The sequence below is a fragment of the Gigantopelta aegis genome, chromosome 4 (genome assembly GCF_016097555.1).
Source record: "Gigantopelta aegis isolate Gae_Host chromosome 4, Gae_host_genome, whole genome shotgun sequence".
Lineage (NCBI taxonomy): Eukaryota > Metazoa > Mollusca > Gastropoda > Neomphalida > Peltospiridae > Gigantopelta > Gigantopelta aegis.
In genome coordinates this window covers 62,501,633-62,516,311 of record NC_054702.1, presented here as the reverse complement: position 1 = coordinate 62,516,311, position 14,679 = coordinate 62,501,633, and the positions used below count along the sequence as shown (strand labels likewise).

Here is a 14,679-nt window from a genome sequence, read left to right as displayed (position 1 = left end):
ATTATCACCACTATATGTCTCAGGGTGTTTTAAACATTGATAACTTTTTACCATTTTTATTTCAAATCCTGCTGAGAATTTGCTATATCACATTTGAGAAACTTTACACTTGGTGTCAATACAAATCAACATTATTTGAGCAAACATAATGTATTCACATATAATTTGTTTTTATTCATTTATCATCTATTACATTTAAGAATCCAAGAAACATTCTGATATGCAGAGTCAGAGTGGCATATTTTTAAACACTGTACATTTCTGACTGCTGTGACAACTAATTATATTTGTTACCGGATTAAATGTATTCTTAACATTATTTGAAAACAATTGTTTATGCGGTCAACAACAAGCACTTAATATTTGTTATTATATAAGTATATTTGTATGTCTTGTTTGTTTTTTCTTTGGTGTGTTTTTATAATTTGCACAGTAATTGATGCGACTGTATTCTAAAAGGACTGCCCCACCTCTAGTAGTCAAGTCTCGTGGAAGAAATGATCTGTTATCTTATTGGCCAGTAGTTTTAATTTAGTTTGGCCTTTGTTAATAATTTATTTAGCTCTATAATTGAAAATGTCTCAGTTCTTTTTTTGGTAATGTAAATTGTCATTTATTGAATTGACTTGTATATTTTATGTTATAGTCAACTTAGGACGAACATTTAGCCGTGTGTAATCACTTGTGAACTACCAATTTGTCTTTACTAAAAGTAATCAGAATAAAATGTCCAATGAATAAGATTGAACTTAATTGTTCTTTTAAATACCCCCCCCCCCCCCACTATTTATTTGTATAAATTTAGCAGTAGATAATCATTGTTTTACACGGTTTTATGTATTTTAATATACATTGAAACCTCTCAAAACTGAACCCTCTGTAAACCAGAATTCTCTCAAAAGAGGATGTTTTTCACGGCCCCCTTTTAAAAATATGTACTGACGAGTACCTCTCTAAACTGGATACCTCTTAAAACCAGACTTTTTACTTGGTCCTGAGGGTGTCCGGTTTAGAGAAGTTTCACTGTATCTGTGTAAGCTTGCCACCAAGGGCTTTTGTTAATTAACAAAATAAATATTAAGGGTGGAGGGGGGTAGTGGTGTATGTGTGCAGGAAAATGCAAAATATTAACTTTTTTTCTAATATCCACAATTTGCAGGAAAGCTGTTTACCACCTAATTATGAATACTGAAATCATATTTTCCTTTCACTTGGACTGGTACAATATAGTTATGTCAAAATTATTTTTTATACCTATATATTGTAATTGTTTTGGTTTATTCACTCAACTTTTTAAGAATCAAAATGACGGTATCATTATACCACTGGTAGATGACAAAAATATTCATCTTGGAACTCATAGAATTTTTTATTCATCTTAAATAATATATTTCTAATACGGTATTAAATAAATTACTATGTTATGTGGTTTATAACATATTTTCGAAAGGAAAATGATGACATCCGTATGTTGATTACATTATTCCCTCATTGAATCATGATCATTGAATCATGTAAATCTGTCTCAGACATCTAGCTTAGATCCAATATTTGGTTTTGAAAATGAGTTTTTAAAGACTGAGCTGCATTGTTCTTCCTTGCATTAATACATGTACCGTGGTACATCATTTATAATTTATATGATATTATTATATAGTTTACAAAAAATTACATATATGATGATAGCCACAAAGGATCAACAATAGTAGAATAAGTTATAAGGAATGAATGTCACAAGACAGCTGTAATGATATAACAATACAGTGCATCAGTAAATATGACAAAGTCACCAAACCCTAATTCTCAAAGTAGGTTTTTTTTCTGTTCATAAAATGCATTTTGAGCCATTATAAACATCAGGACAATTAGAAATACATTGGATTTGCTAAACTTGATAACATAACAAGACATTATAAGTAATATTTAACAATTAAACAAGCAGTTATAACCGGAAATTTTACAGTCTAATAATTAAAGTCAGTTTCCTTAAATATTGCTGCCGACCCATATTATTACATTTTTAGCAGTAAAGACTGAAATCGACATGTATTGAATGCAGCTGGTTGAGTAGTTTATTACTGGTTTTAAATTCATTGTAGAATAGATGTCTCTGAAAACAATGCATTGCCCCATCCTCCCCCTCCAAATTGATAATCAAATCAATATATATAGCTGCCCCCCCCCCATCATCTTCTAAAGTCATGTTTAAGCCTCTGAAATTGTGGTTAACCTGTATACCATATATCGTGTTCTTTGTAGAAGAGGTCACTTCATTGCTTTTATTCCAAGATGAATATGCTAGGGTTCATTATGTTTTTAAATCGGGTAATGTAGAAACATTTATAAATGTATTCCATGTATTCTGTGATATATATATATATTTTTATTTTATCTGTGTGCTAGTTGAATTATGTATTTTGATGCTTTTTAGTTATTTACATTTAAAAATATTTTCTTATATGTAACCCTATCAATTTAAAAACGTACAAATATAATGTGGCTTAATTTTTCATTCAGATTTGATCGTTTTAGGTAACGGTAGCATAATTCAAATAGCAGGAATAGGCCTATTATAATTTACATATTTTAAAATATATACAAGCATGTATATTTTAGTTTAAAAGTATTAATCAATTGTATAAGCATGTATTCTATTTATACATGTAACACCAAAATGCCTTCAATATATTAATGTCCATCCATTATGTTGATCAGAATATGATCTTACCTATTTACCTGACGGAAATGCAATTCTATTGTGTTTTAGCAGAACCGTAGTAATATGCATTAAAAATAGTTTCATTATTAATTAACATTGCTAGCAAAAATATTTTTCGTAAATTTTGATGAAAGGTGGTTCTAAAAATTTATATATATATTGAACTCCAATGAAAACGCACACGTCTGATATGAAAAGAAAAAATTCATTTAAACTGATTTTGTATTTGTAATAAAGATGTGAGAAAAAACACAACAACCATGTAACTGATTTTATATAACTGGCTGTATTCTGGTAGGCAATGAATGCAACACTTGTATGCAAGGGTTTGGAATATTGTGCATTTTATAGCAACCACACACATGCAGTAGCAATAATAAGTAAAAATTGGTCATTGTTTTTTCATTGGAGTTCAGTATACATATCAGGTGGCCCGAAAAAAATGTATAACCCTACTGAATGTGGAACTGTATAAATGTTAAAATAGCAAAAGATTTTAAAATGTAAGCTCATTGCACCTACTACCCTCCTGTCTGGCATCAATTTTGAATCTGTTGCTATTTTAACAATATTTGACTTATGGACCTAAAACTTTCACTGAAGGTGGCAAATATCACAGTTAGTCCCCATACTTTTAAAATAATTTCCATTTCAGTAGTGCTATCTATTTTAGGGGGCCACCTGATATATATAAAAAAATGTCCACATCTAGACATATTACAAATTCACACCGGTCCTTATCTTTTAATGCAAAATTTTGTTTGGAGTTAAACCACGTTTATTATGTATATGAATGTTCTTACATTGCTTTTAAAAATTAACCTGATTCTTTTTATTTATACATGTACAATACACGTAATTTGTTCATTTAAGAACCAGCTCGTTAGTTCTTTTAATGATGTAAAACTCTCCTAGGGACATACAGTTTGACTGTGATTAAAAATAAAATTAACCCTTTCCTATGGCTATTGTATTGTTGTCAATATGATTGGGGTGGGGGATATAGTTTGTTACAGGACCTCAGTTCTGTTCAGACAGGGACAGGATGTATGAAGGATCATGGGATTGAATACCCTAAAGACACTTGGTTTCCCAAAACCCAATCCATCCGGAATGAATGGTTTATTTAACAACATTTTAATTATGGTTATATGGCGTCGGATACATGGTTAAGGACCACACAGATAATGAGGAAACTTACTGCCACCACACAATGGGATACTCTTTTGCAGGTTCACTCATTGCCAGAGTGTACTGATGTGTTGCCTTGGTCAGCATTGTCACCAGACCTCAATACCATAGATCATCTGTGACTTTGGTTTTAGTGGATAGTGGTGTTGATGGTCATTGTGAGGTCAGCATAGACACACAATGTCACATTTATTTACAAACTTCCTGTGTAATGGTCCATTGATCTCTTTAAAAACTTCATCCATGTAATAATGATACTGTAATAATGTAAACTTACTTTTTTTATTATTATTATTGCCATTTTGAACACATCTGTGTACAGGATAACCCATTGTAATATGTTGAGATAACTTCGGAGACATGCAATCCCTGAATAACCATAAACTGTGACCATTTTACTCGGCGAGGTCATAAACTTGTATGCTTTCAACCCAATGTTGAGACTTACTGTTTAGTGTTTTCCTGTTAAACTAGATTAAAAATGACTTTTTAAGGGTATATAAGAAATAAGAATACACACATGCCCATTGAGATGATATATCTTACAACTCGTAGATTCCAAAAGTATCCTACTCGCTTTCGCCCATTCAATAAATTTGGTGACCACTTACGTGTATAACATAAATCTTGGGAGTCCTTATGTATTGTGTGTTAATAGTGGAGCTCGTTACATCATAAGATAAATCTCGGAGTACACTTGCAATATTCTCCACGACCCTCACAGTCTACAGGCTGGTAGGTACTGGGTTCGGATCCCAGTCGAGGCATGGGGTTTTTAATCCAGATATCGACTCCAAACCCGGAGTGCTCCGCAAGGCTCAATGGGTAGGTGTAAACCACTTGCACCAACCAGTGGTCCATAACTGGTTCAACAAAGGCCATGGTTTGTGCTATCCTGCCTGTGGGAAGTGCAAATAAAAGACCCCTTGCTGCTAATCGGAAAGAGTAGTACCTGTAGTGGCGACAGCGGTTTTTTTCTCAAACTGTGTGTGGTCCTTAACCATGTTGGACGCCATACGACCGTAAATAAAATGTGTCGAGTGTGCATCGTTAAATAAAACATTTCTTTCTCCATGACCTGCATACAGTACTGAAGGGGCTGGATGCTATAATGGTGGAGAACTCGTCAAGAGTTGTGATATTGCAAGTTTGTTTGACGACACCACTAGAGCACATTGATTTCTTAATCACTGGCTATTGGATGGCAAACATTCTGTAATTGCGACATTCTTAGAAAGGAAACCCGCTGCATTTTTTTTTTTTAACAGAAGATCTTGTATATGCACCATCCCAGAGACATCCAACACATACCACCGTCTTTGATACACCAGCTGGAACGAGAAATAGCCGAATGGGCCCCACTGACAGGGATCGACCTGTGATATTGTAAGATGCATGCCTCAAGTTTGTTAGCACATTTCTCCCCCTCCGTCTGTGGAAAAGTGTATATAAAACATTATTTACTATTTGTTAAGAGTACCATAGCCCATCTTATCTTGATTTCACTTGAGATAAAGTGCAGGCTGTCGAGCACACCCTTATGAAAAGGTAGGATAAAAGTAGAAATGAAATATAGAAAAAGTAGGACTGAAAGAAACAGTATGTAGCAACATAAAGCATGCTCATACTGGGAAAACGAATGTGCTAAATCCAAAAAGTGGCATTACCGAGAAATCACTTTCAAAAACATTTTATGGCGCTCTATCAGTTATTTTCTGTTCTATCCAAATTAACAGGAATCTTTTTTAACCGTCGCATTATAGTTATTTGAAATATCTCACGGCATCGAGAAAAAAACACGGAAAACTATATGCGAGACAGATGTATGTATGAAGATGAAACCTATAGTTCACTACGGTTAGACTGGTAGGGGACTAATAATTATAGACCCATGTACAGGCTAAATATAGCAGTGCTATAACTCCAGTACTCAGCTGAGTATTGAAGGAGCACACTACTTCAGACATTGCAAAAGTAACATTTAAGCGACAGAAATATTCAGTCAGCATGTAAATTTAATATGTTGAGATTATATGGTACTGCAAATTGGATATACACATCTTGCTACAAAAACTTTTTAAAAATTAATTTTGTTTTAAATTCCCAGAACTGTCGACTTTTATAATAGCAAGCAATATGTACAATTTAACAGCAATTTACGGCATTTTGAAGAGAGAGAAAAAAGTAGGAAAAACTAGATATTTTGAAGAAAAAATAGGACAGATAAAAAAAAAAAAAAAAAAAAAAGAGTAGGATCACTAGACAACCTGTAAAGTGTCGAAATAGCCACGTCAACTATTGACCATTAGTCACACAATATGACCATGAAGGAAAAATAGGCAGGTATTTTACAAGTATCTAGTCACAACTGGAGATTCAAAACATTGGTGAGCAGCAGAATCCATGATTTATTTTATCAGGTGAAAAGTATTATTAAAATTTTAAAGCAATTCCACCAAAACTATATTCCAGAAAGAAATGTGTCCACCCCAGAAAGGCGATTTGCATGAAAAAACAAGAAAGGTTTAATGTTCTGTACTTTATTTCCACAACAAAATGTTCATAACTTTTTTATGTTCTGGCATTTGGTCCTCTGCGCCTGCCAAATGTGGCGACAACATTCACGAATCGCCTGTTGTACTGCATTCGGCGTTTAGCACGGCCAGTCTTTGCCTTCTTCTTCTCTTGTTTTTCCACCTTTACAGAAAAGAAAACCAGAGTTTAAGATACATAATCACAAATTGGTTTACCAGTTTTGTCGTCCCTTTATTACAATATGTTCGTTCTCATATAATGCACTTAAGTACAGTTAATGTTTTTGAGAGGATTAGTATGAAAGAATCAATCTACTTGTAATATCCCATTACCCATCACTACACTCGAGCTCATATTCATAAAAATTCATCAACAATTTAAAACAAAATCCAGCATGCCAACCAAACAACTCCTCAAAGTAGTTTTTTTTCTTTTTTTAAATGCTGTGGGTGACGACAAATTCTTATGTTTGAGCCCAGAGTCTGCACTTAGTCACTGGCAAAGTCAGAGGTTAAGCTCGGGACAGGCATGTTTGAAACCTTAGTGCCATATGAACACGTAAAAAGATTTCAGTCAGTCAAGTCAGTCTGCACTGTATATACTACACAAACATACCAAATTAAACACAGCTGCAATCAATTTTTGTTTACCTTTGGCGTCTGTCCTCGAACCTTCCCTGCACGAGCGAGGGACCCGTGGACTTTACCTGCAGAACAAAATGAATATCCAAGATTATGACACCACCTAGAAATGGCCCTGTAGTAACCAGGCATTAATTAGGGAATATAGTTTTTAGGATTCCACAAGACATTTTGTGATTCCATCTCATAACCGTATACAATTGATTGAGTGGAAGCACGGAATCAGCCTGCTAACTGTTCCAAAATATAGCTTAAACAGCACAATTTTTATTAGTCATGGTTTTTGATAATACAGTGTTTGTTTCTCAACGATTTGATTTTACGGACACAATACAGATTATAAAATTATTTTTAACAGTTTTCTAAGACCTCCCTGCACCCCACCAACTGACCAACTTCTGATTTACAACTCCACCAAATATCACATGCTGTGGTGCAAAACAATTGCCCCTAATATATGCATTGACATTTCATTTGTTTCTATTGGTTCTTTTCTAAATGCTGACTGTATTATTCAAGGAGTTTCTCATTTTCAAAGATACAAAATGTTAGACTGCGTTCACAATAAAGTTTACATTTGGCTGAAGTTTTTATGTTCTAAAAACTGCATAATCCTAGAACACACACCTCCAAGCAAAGGGATTTCAATGTCTAATGTAGACAGGTTCTCCAGGGTAGAAAGCAGAACATCATTCTCCAGAGGGTGCCCACCAGAGAGAACAAGGATGTCATCACTGTCAAAACCTTCCTTTTCACTCACGTATGCCTGTAAGAAATGGGTATCTGGTCACAAATTACACGTATACAGTTTTGTTCTTCCCACACTAAGCAAAGCCGGTTATTAATAAATGCATTTTCACATCAACTATGTGGGCATTTAAAACAATTTAGAAAGTATCCCTCACTTCTATAGTATACAGTACAAGATTCTTTCACTGTTATTATTTGTACAACATTGTCATCACAAGATGGTCTGAATTTCGATAAAACATACCATGACCTTTGATCTACCCGTCCATAGCACTGGTGGTGTCAGAATAAAACATTTTAAGTCCACAAAGTGCAAGTAATCCTGCGACTCATTGCACATGGGAAGAGCGCTCTACTGAGTGAGATACATCCTGGCCCCAATGGGAAGAAGTATACATTAGAACCAGCTATACAAGGTTTTATATTCCATACAGTGAGGGGCGAGATTTACCTCAGTAGGTTGAGTGCTCGCTTGAAGTGCTTACGTCGCAGGATTGAACCACCTCAGTGGATCCATTCAACTGATTGTTTTTTCTCTCGTTCCAACCCGTGGTCAAAGGCAGTGGTATGTGCTTTCCTGTCTGTTGGAAAGTGCATATAAAAGATCCCTCGCCGCATTTGGGAAAATGTTGTGGGTTTCCTCTAATGACTACAAGTCAGAATTACCAAATGTTTGACATCCAATAGCCGATGATTAATTAATCAATGTGCTCTAGTGGTGTCGTTAAACAAAACAAACTTTTTTTTTGTATACAGTGAAAGATACAGAATGTGTTTTTAACCCAGATCAGACTCCACTTTTACCCATATTAACTTTAGCTCCGCTTTTACATTACAAAGTAGACTGACATGTGTAATAGTGTCTACAGGCTGTGGCGGTTGTTTGTTTATTCCTGTTCTGATAGCATGCATTAAAATCTTGCAAAAATAAACATCTAAATGCTAAAATACTGATGATAAAGGAGGTGAATAGAACTTCTTAACTACATATAAAAGTACACATTTTTTAACCCCAACAAAAAAGACTGACTGATCACCTTGACATGCTGAACAGTCTCGGCGCCTGTTACGTCAAGGGTGTGGGTCTGCGTTGCACGAACAAACAGCTGCATCATTAGCTAACCTGGAAATAAAAATATAATAAAAATTAGTACAAATTTACAGTCTGCACTAAATACTGGGGATGTCATGAAATTATACAAATATTTCATGGCAAGTTTAGAATAAAAAAATAAGTCCAATCGATCCATTCGCTAATCAAACAAATGATGTCCAATAGTGTTCTAGCTCGCCGATTATAGGGGGATGTTCTACTCCCATTTTATGTTTTGTCACCTCCACCCAATTTACTTTCTGCATCGCTGCTTAATTTTTTTAGCCTGGACTATATTTTACTTCATTCCTACTCAATCTGCAATTTCGAAAAGCATATAATTTTTTTTCCACATTATAAAAAGATCAAGCTGTGTTAGTCCCATGTCCAAGATACAATACATCTACTGTTCACAATAAGTAGGAGTTACAGCATGAAATAATGGAGATCGTTCGTTACATATATATTAAATTAATAGAAATTTATTGCATAATCACAATGGGTTATTAGACAATATATAATTATATTAGCGTGAAATTTTCATGTCAGGGAAGTTTGAAATAGCTGAATGAGACATAAATTGATGCCAAGTGTAGAGACGGTGAATTTGATGTTTTTGCTTCAGGGATAAGTAATTGCCAAGCATAGATCCAGCAAGGCATGTACTGTATCAGGTCAAATCTTGCGTTTGGGAGATCCTGGCCCATTCTTCATGGAGCACAACACCCAACTCGGTCAAAGTGGTCAGCTGTTGTCCGAGGCATTGTCCCATGATGGCCCAGACTTGTTGATGGGTGAAAAGCCAGGGCTAGAGCTCTATTTAGCAAATTTAAAATGGCAACTTTTTTATGTTGTCGTTGGAAGATTTATTTTGTTAATAATGATGCTTGCAAGTACTTCAATCAGGATTTAATGAGTATGGTAGGTTATACATTTTTGGTTTGTGTGTCCATTTGTTGCACCATTTCTGTTGAGAAACGATTGAAACATGTCACAAGTTTTGAATATCAGCTATATATAGGGTATGTAACAATATTCGGATGTAGAGAGAACCACAGGTATCCCCAACAGAAATCCTAGTACATATATACAATAGTTACATACATGTATATAAAGAATTTACAATGTCCATGTATTGAAATAATCACCACAAAGCACATAACAAACGCATCGTCAAGCTGTATTGCATTTGAGGCAAAATTTATTTAATTTTCATAAATGAAACAAATGAATTGTATTTACCATCTTACATGAAGTAAAGTTTGAGTATTTAACATGCATAGAAATGCCAGAAAATTAATTAGGTATATATGTATGAATAATGATATATACTATATTTATTCAAGACAAGACATTTTATTGTCGGGTCGGTGTTACATGCTGTGAAAACAATCATTTATGATTACAGTATTGTGTAACTTTTCGTTGTTAATGTTATTTATTTTTGGAGATTTCAAAAATATGTTCAGTCATAGTTCATCAAGATTAACGGCGAGGTTTATCCTGCCTAGCCATTCCATCATTAGCCGTTTCTGGACAACTGTTCCAAGGAATTTTGCTCGGAATTAAAAAATTATGGTCAGACTCAAAATAATGATTACCATCACATTTTCCTACCCTAATCGTATATTGTGATCTGTTTCAAGCTCACTGAGACCAAGAAATACTTACTTTGAAACGATCTTCACTTTGAATTAAAGGAAAAAAATCTGACTTTACCAAGAGGATTCTAGTAGCCACTTTTTAGCAGCCAATTACGCTGGCAGACAATTTCAGCTGACACGCATGGCGACATTCTAAAGACCGGACTCATACGTCTTTCGATTTTTACTTTATCTCCCACACTTATATGCTAATTATTAGTATTCACTATAACTTAAGAATTTTCGAGTTTAAAAGAGTATCTTTATATAAAAAACCACACAAAATCAAAATAACAACCAAGACTAATTTTTATAAGTCTTAAAAGGCGTATGAGTCCGTTGTTTGCTTGCACGCAAGGTTAATCTTGATGAACTAGTTCAATCGGAAGTCTCCTACCCTTACTCTTTATTAGATAACGTTATTATAACATATCTGACATTCTTGTTTGGGGATACCTGTGGTGGAAAGAACCACTTTCTACGTCCCTTCACTGCGCTTCAGTCTGTTCAGACACTGAATTACTATTTCACCTTCTAAGTCTAAAAATGGACTGTTATTCGCTTTTTAAAGACCGTCCATTTCGAGCGTTGCACAATAGTTTTCACATCATGTTATAATATGGTGAGATTAATTGAAAATAAAAGTCGTTCTGCGACAACAGATTACAACTGTTTAAGTCTGTTACTTCGACACTAAGTTGACTAACTTGAATTTCAGGTAAATTTTAATTAAAATTACCTTTAAAATCTCCACTTTTTGATAACGGCAACAAGCTCAAATGGTAGTTCTGTTGGACAGACAATTTACATAGCTTTAATTACCCACACAAGTCACTAATTTCTCACTTTTATACTAATAATTCACTTACACGTGCTTGTGAAATGCCAAAATGGCTGAAAAGACCGGAAGTTTTTCTCTTAAGCTGCAATCTGGGAAGAGGTTCAACTGTACCAAAACGTTTTTTATTGCCGATTATGTTAACTAATTAAAACTCATATTATAAACAGCGTATCAAAATACCCAAATAGCTTAGGAAAACAATGTGTGAAACCTCACATTTATTCTACCTGGAAAAACAATTAGAGGGTCACATACCATTTAAAATATTTTTTGATTGTTTTTTTTTTACTAGCAACCATATTTGTTTTTCTTTCTAAATCTCGCAGTTCCATTTTTGGCCGTTTTGGTCCTGTTCAAAATACTTTGATTTGTTACAGCTGTTATGGGTCATTCAAATATTACGTAATGCTCGAAGTGGTGGGGTGGAGTGATTGTCCAAATATTATGTAGCGTTACACAGTGATGTAGCGTGGTTTGCCAGCGCCAGGGGCAAGGCAAGTATTGCGCCCCCTAACCAGTGGACCGTTAGCACTCCCCGAATCCCTTCCACCAGTCCAGAATTTTGCGCCCGGGCAACCGCCCCGGTGGCCCCGCCCACGCTACGCCACTGGCGTTACATGGGGTGGTGGATGTAATGAACAGTGTTACGTAACGCACTTTTTTAATTACTACATTTTTGTTTCATGAATGCTATCACGGCTACAATGTTTAATGTAGGTAGTTATAGCTAAACATATACACACAATAACGATTATAAATCCAGCTGAAATATATATAGATCTGCGCATTCACAGATCGCAAAAACATATATTAGACCAATCGCATAACTTGTTACGTAATATTGTGCGGGGTGTATACTCTAATGTTATGGAGCGTTATAGGGGAGGGGGAAAAGGGAGGGTGACTAATTAAAAAAAAATAGCGTTATGTAATATTTGAACAGCCCCTTATGCAGTAAATATAAACGGTTGAAACCAGGCCATGTTTGGGTACGTTTCGACTTGCATTCTCCTGAACTGGTTTTAACTGGTACGATATTCAGTTGATATTTAATTGTAGACGTAAAAACATAAAACTGGTCGGATTTATTTATTTTTTGTATCAAATTAAAATCCATGCTCGCTGTCCTGGGCCAACTATCTCGACTGTCCTTTAATTCTTCTCGTTCGGTTTCATATGCTCACTAAACCCTAAGATGTGCTGCATCAAGAAAGAAGTGTTTTATTTAACGACACACTCAACACATTTTATTTACGGTTATATGGCGTCAGGCATATGGTTAAGGACCACACAGATTTTGAGAGGAAACCCGCTGTCGCCATTACATGGGCTACTCTTCCGATTAGCAGCAAGGAATCTTTTATTTGCGCTTCCCACAGACAGGATAGCACAAACCATGGCCTTTGTTGAGCCAGTTATGGATCACTGGTCGGTGCAAGTGGTTTACACCTACCCATTGAGCCTTGCGGAGCACTCACTCAGGGTTTGGAGTCGGTATCTGGATTAAAAATCCCATGCCTCGACTGGAATCCGAACCCAGTACCTACCAGCCTGTAGACCGATGGTCTGCCACGACGCCACCGAGGCCGGTGTGCTGCATCAATGAACCAGTGCTCTTTTCTTCTGGCCAGATGTTTTGCCTTAAATATTGGAGGATAGGGCAGCTTTGAAGAACGTGTTCTAATGTCTGAGAACCACTGTTGCAGGGACATTCTCCTGTATGTTCGAGCCTTAGGCGATGAAGGTGAGTCTTTAGTCTACAGTGTCCAGTCCTGAGTCTGAAAATTTGGACTTGCTGTTTTCTTTCCAGGTGTCACATTGGGTCCGATGGTTGTGTACTACCTGTTCTGGATTTCCAAATGTTTTCATATCTTCTTTTGATGAGTTTTAGTTTCATCATATGACATCTGATGTAGATACTGTGGCTTTTGACTGCCTTCTTTTGCTAATTGGCCGGCTTTCTCATTTCCGATAATGCCACAGTGAGCAGGAATTCATTGTAGTGTGGTCTTATTGGTGTTCAAGCTGTTAAGCATGTCTTGCATTTCCCTTTTGGTGTTTTCTCGTGGCTCTTCTTGGGGGGCTTGCAAGACTGATTTGCAGTCACCAAGGAAGACAATGTTTCTGTTGTATATATTTCTATCCACCAAAAACTTTCCAGCTTTTAAGATGGCACACTGTTCAGCCCTGAAATTTGTTGAGAGTTCTCCAGTGGTGGCTGACATCTCTTCTGAATGGCCGTCTTCGAATCTCACATACAGCTCCTCCATTTCATACTGCATTGTCTGAAGATCCGTCAGTATAGACATAGATCCAGTCAGTGTGGTGATAGTTTAGCTCCAGGTGCTCCTTTGTCTTTGTTTTCAAAATAGGACTTGATTGATCTGCTTTGGTATCAATTCCTGGAATGTCTAGGCAGATGTGGCAGTTTCTTTCCATCTGGTTGTGATAACTATAAGTACAGCGCATTTGCCAGTTGCATGGTTGTGTGTACAATATGTCTGTGTTCTATGCAGCAAGTTGTTTGGATAAGTGGTTGGAGCTGTTTCTTTTGAGGCGGTTCTTGGTAAGCTCTTGAACTTTGTTGTTCATTGGATGTTTCTCGAGTCGTTTGAATTTTTCGACCTGTAAGAGTACTTTCTCCCCGCGGCACTCTTCTAGGCTATGAAGACCAATCGTTGCTTCCATTGTTGTTATGAGGGTACTTTTTAGTCCTCCTGTGATAAGTCGTAGGGCAACATACTGTACTTTTGTTGGTTTTTGGGTATTGGATTTTGCTGCAGTTGCAAAAGGACTCATTCCATATTCGAGGTTGGGTCGAACATTTCCTGTGTATACTTGCTTGAGTATTTTTGCATCTGCTTCCCCTGTAGTCCCTGCCAACCTTTTCATGAGTCTGAGTTTAAGACTGGTTTTTCTCTCCGCAGTTTCAATGTGTGGACCCCATTTCAGCCTTTTGTCGAACTTCACCCCCAAATATATTAAGGTTTCTTCTTTGGGAAGGTTGGAGTTGTCAAGGGTGAGCTGATATTTTCCAAGTGCATTTGATAAGGAAAAAAAAGTTGATACTGTTTTCTTCTTGTTTATCTGTACTCCCCATTTTTGGGCCCAGTCTTCTACTCTGTCAACAGCATCCTGCATTCTTGTAGCTGCAGTTGTGATGCTTTCAGCTTGGCTCCAGATTGCATAGAGTGCTTTGTAGATGTGACAAGAGAACTGTTTGGGAAGATCATTGATGAAGATAAGGAAGTGAGAGAATTTGTGTA

The 14,679-nt window shown here is 36.0% G+C and overlaps 1 protein-coding gene across 2 annotated transcripts; it reads right to left on the bottom strand.

The window, feature by feature from the left end:
- Nucleotides 1–6,434: 6,434 nt before the first annotated feature.
- On the bottom strand, nucleotides 6,435–11,512 carry LOC121372165 (ubiquitin-like protein FUBI). 2 transcript variants are annotated; one of them, XM_041498441.1, is made up of 5 exons: nucleotides 11,442–11,512; nucleotides 8,874–8,959; nucleotides 7,714–7,852; nucleotides 7,096–7,151; nucleotides 6,435–6,607 (listed from the first exon to the last, which is right to left on the bottom strand). In XM_041498441.1, the coding sequence occupies exons 2-5, from the start codon at nucleotides 8,949–8,951 to the stop codon at nucleotides 6,482–6,484; spliced, it is 399 nt and encodes a 132-aa protein (XP_041354375.1). In that variant the 5' UTR covers nucleotides 8,952–8,959; nucleotides 11,442–11,512; the 3' UTR covers nucleotides 6,435–6,481. The 2 variants fall into 2 exon arrangements, with proteins under 2 accessions (XP_041354375.1, XP_041354376.1); XM_041498442.1 differs by having other exon boundaries at nucleotides 11,312–11,450.
- Between the last annotated feature and the right edge of the window lie 3,167 nt (nucleotides 11,513–14,679).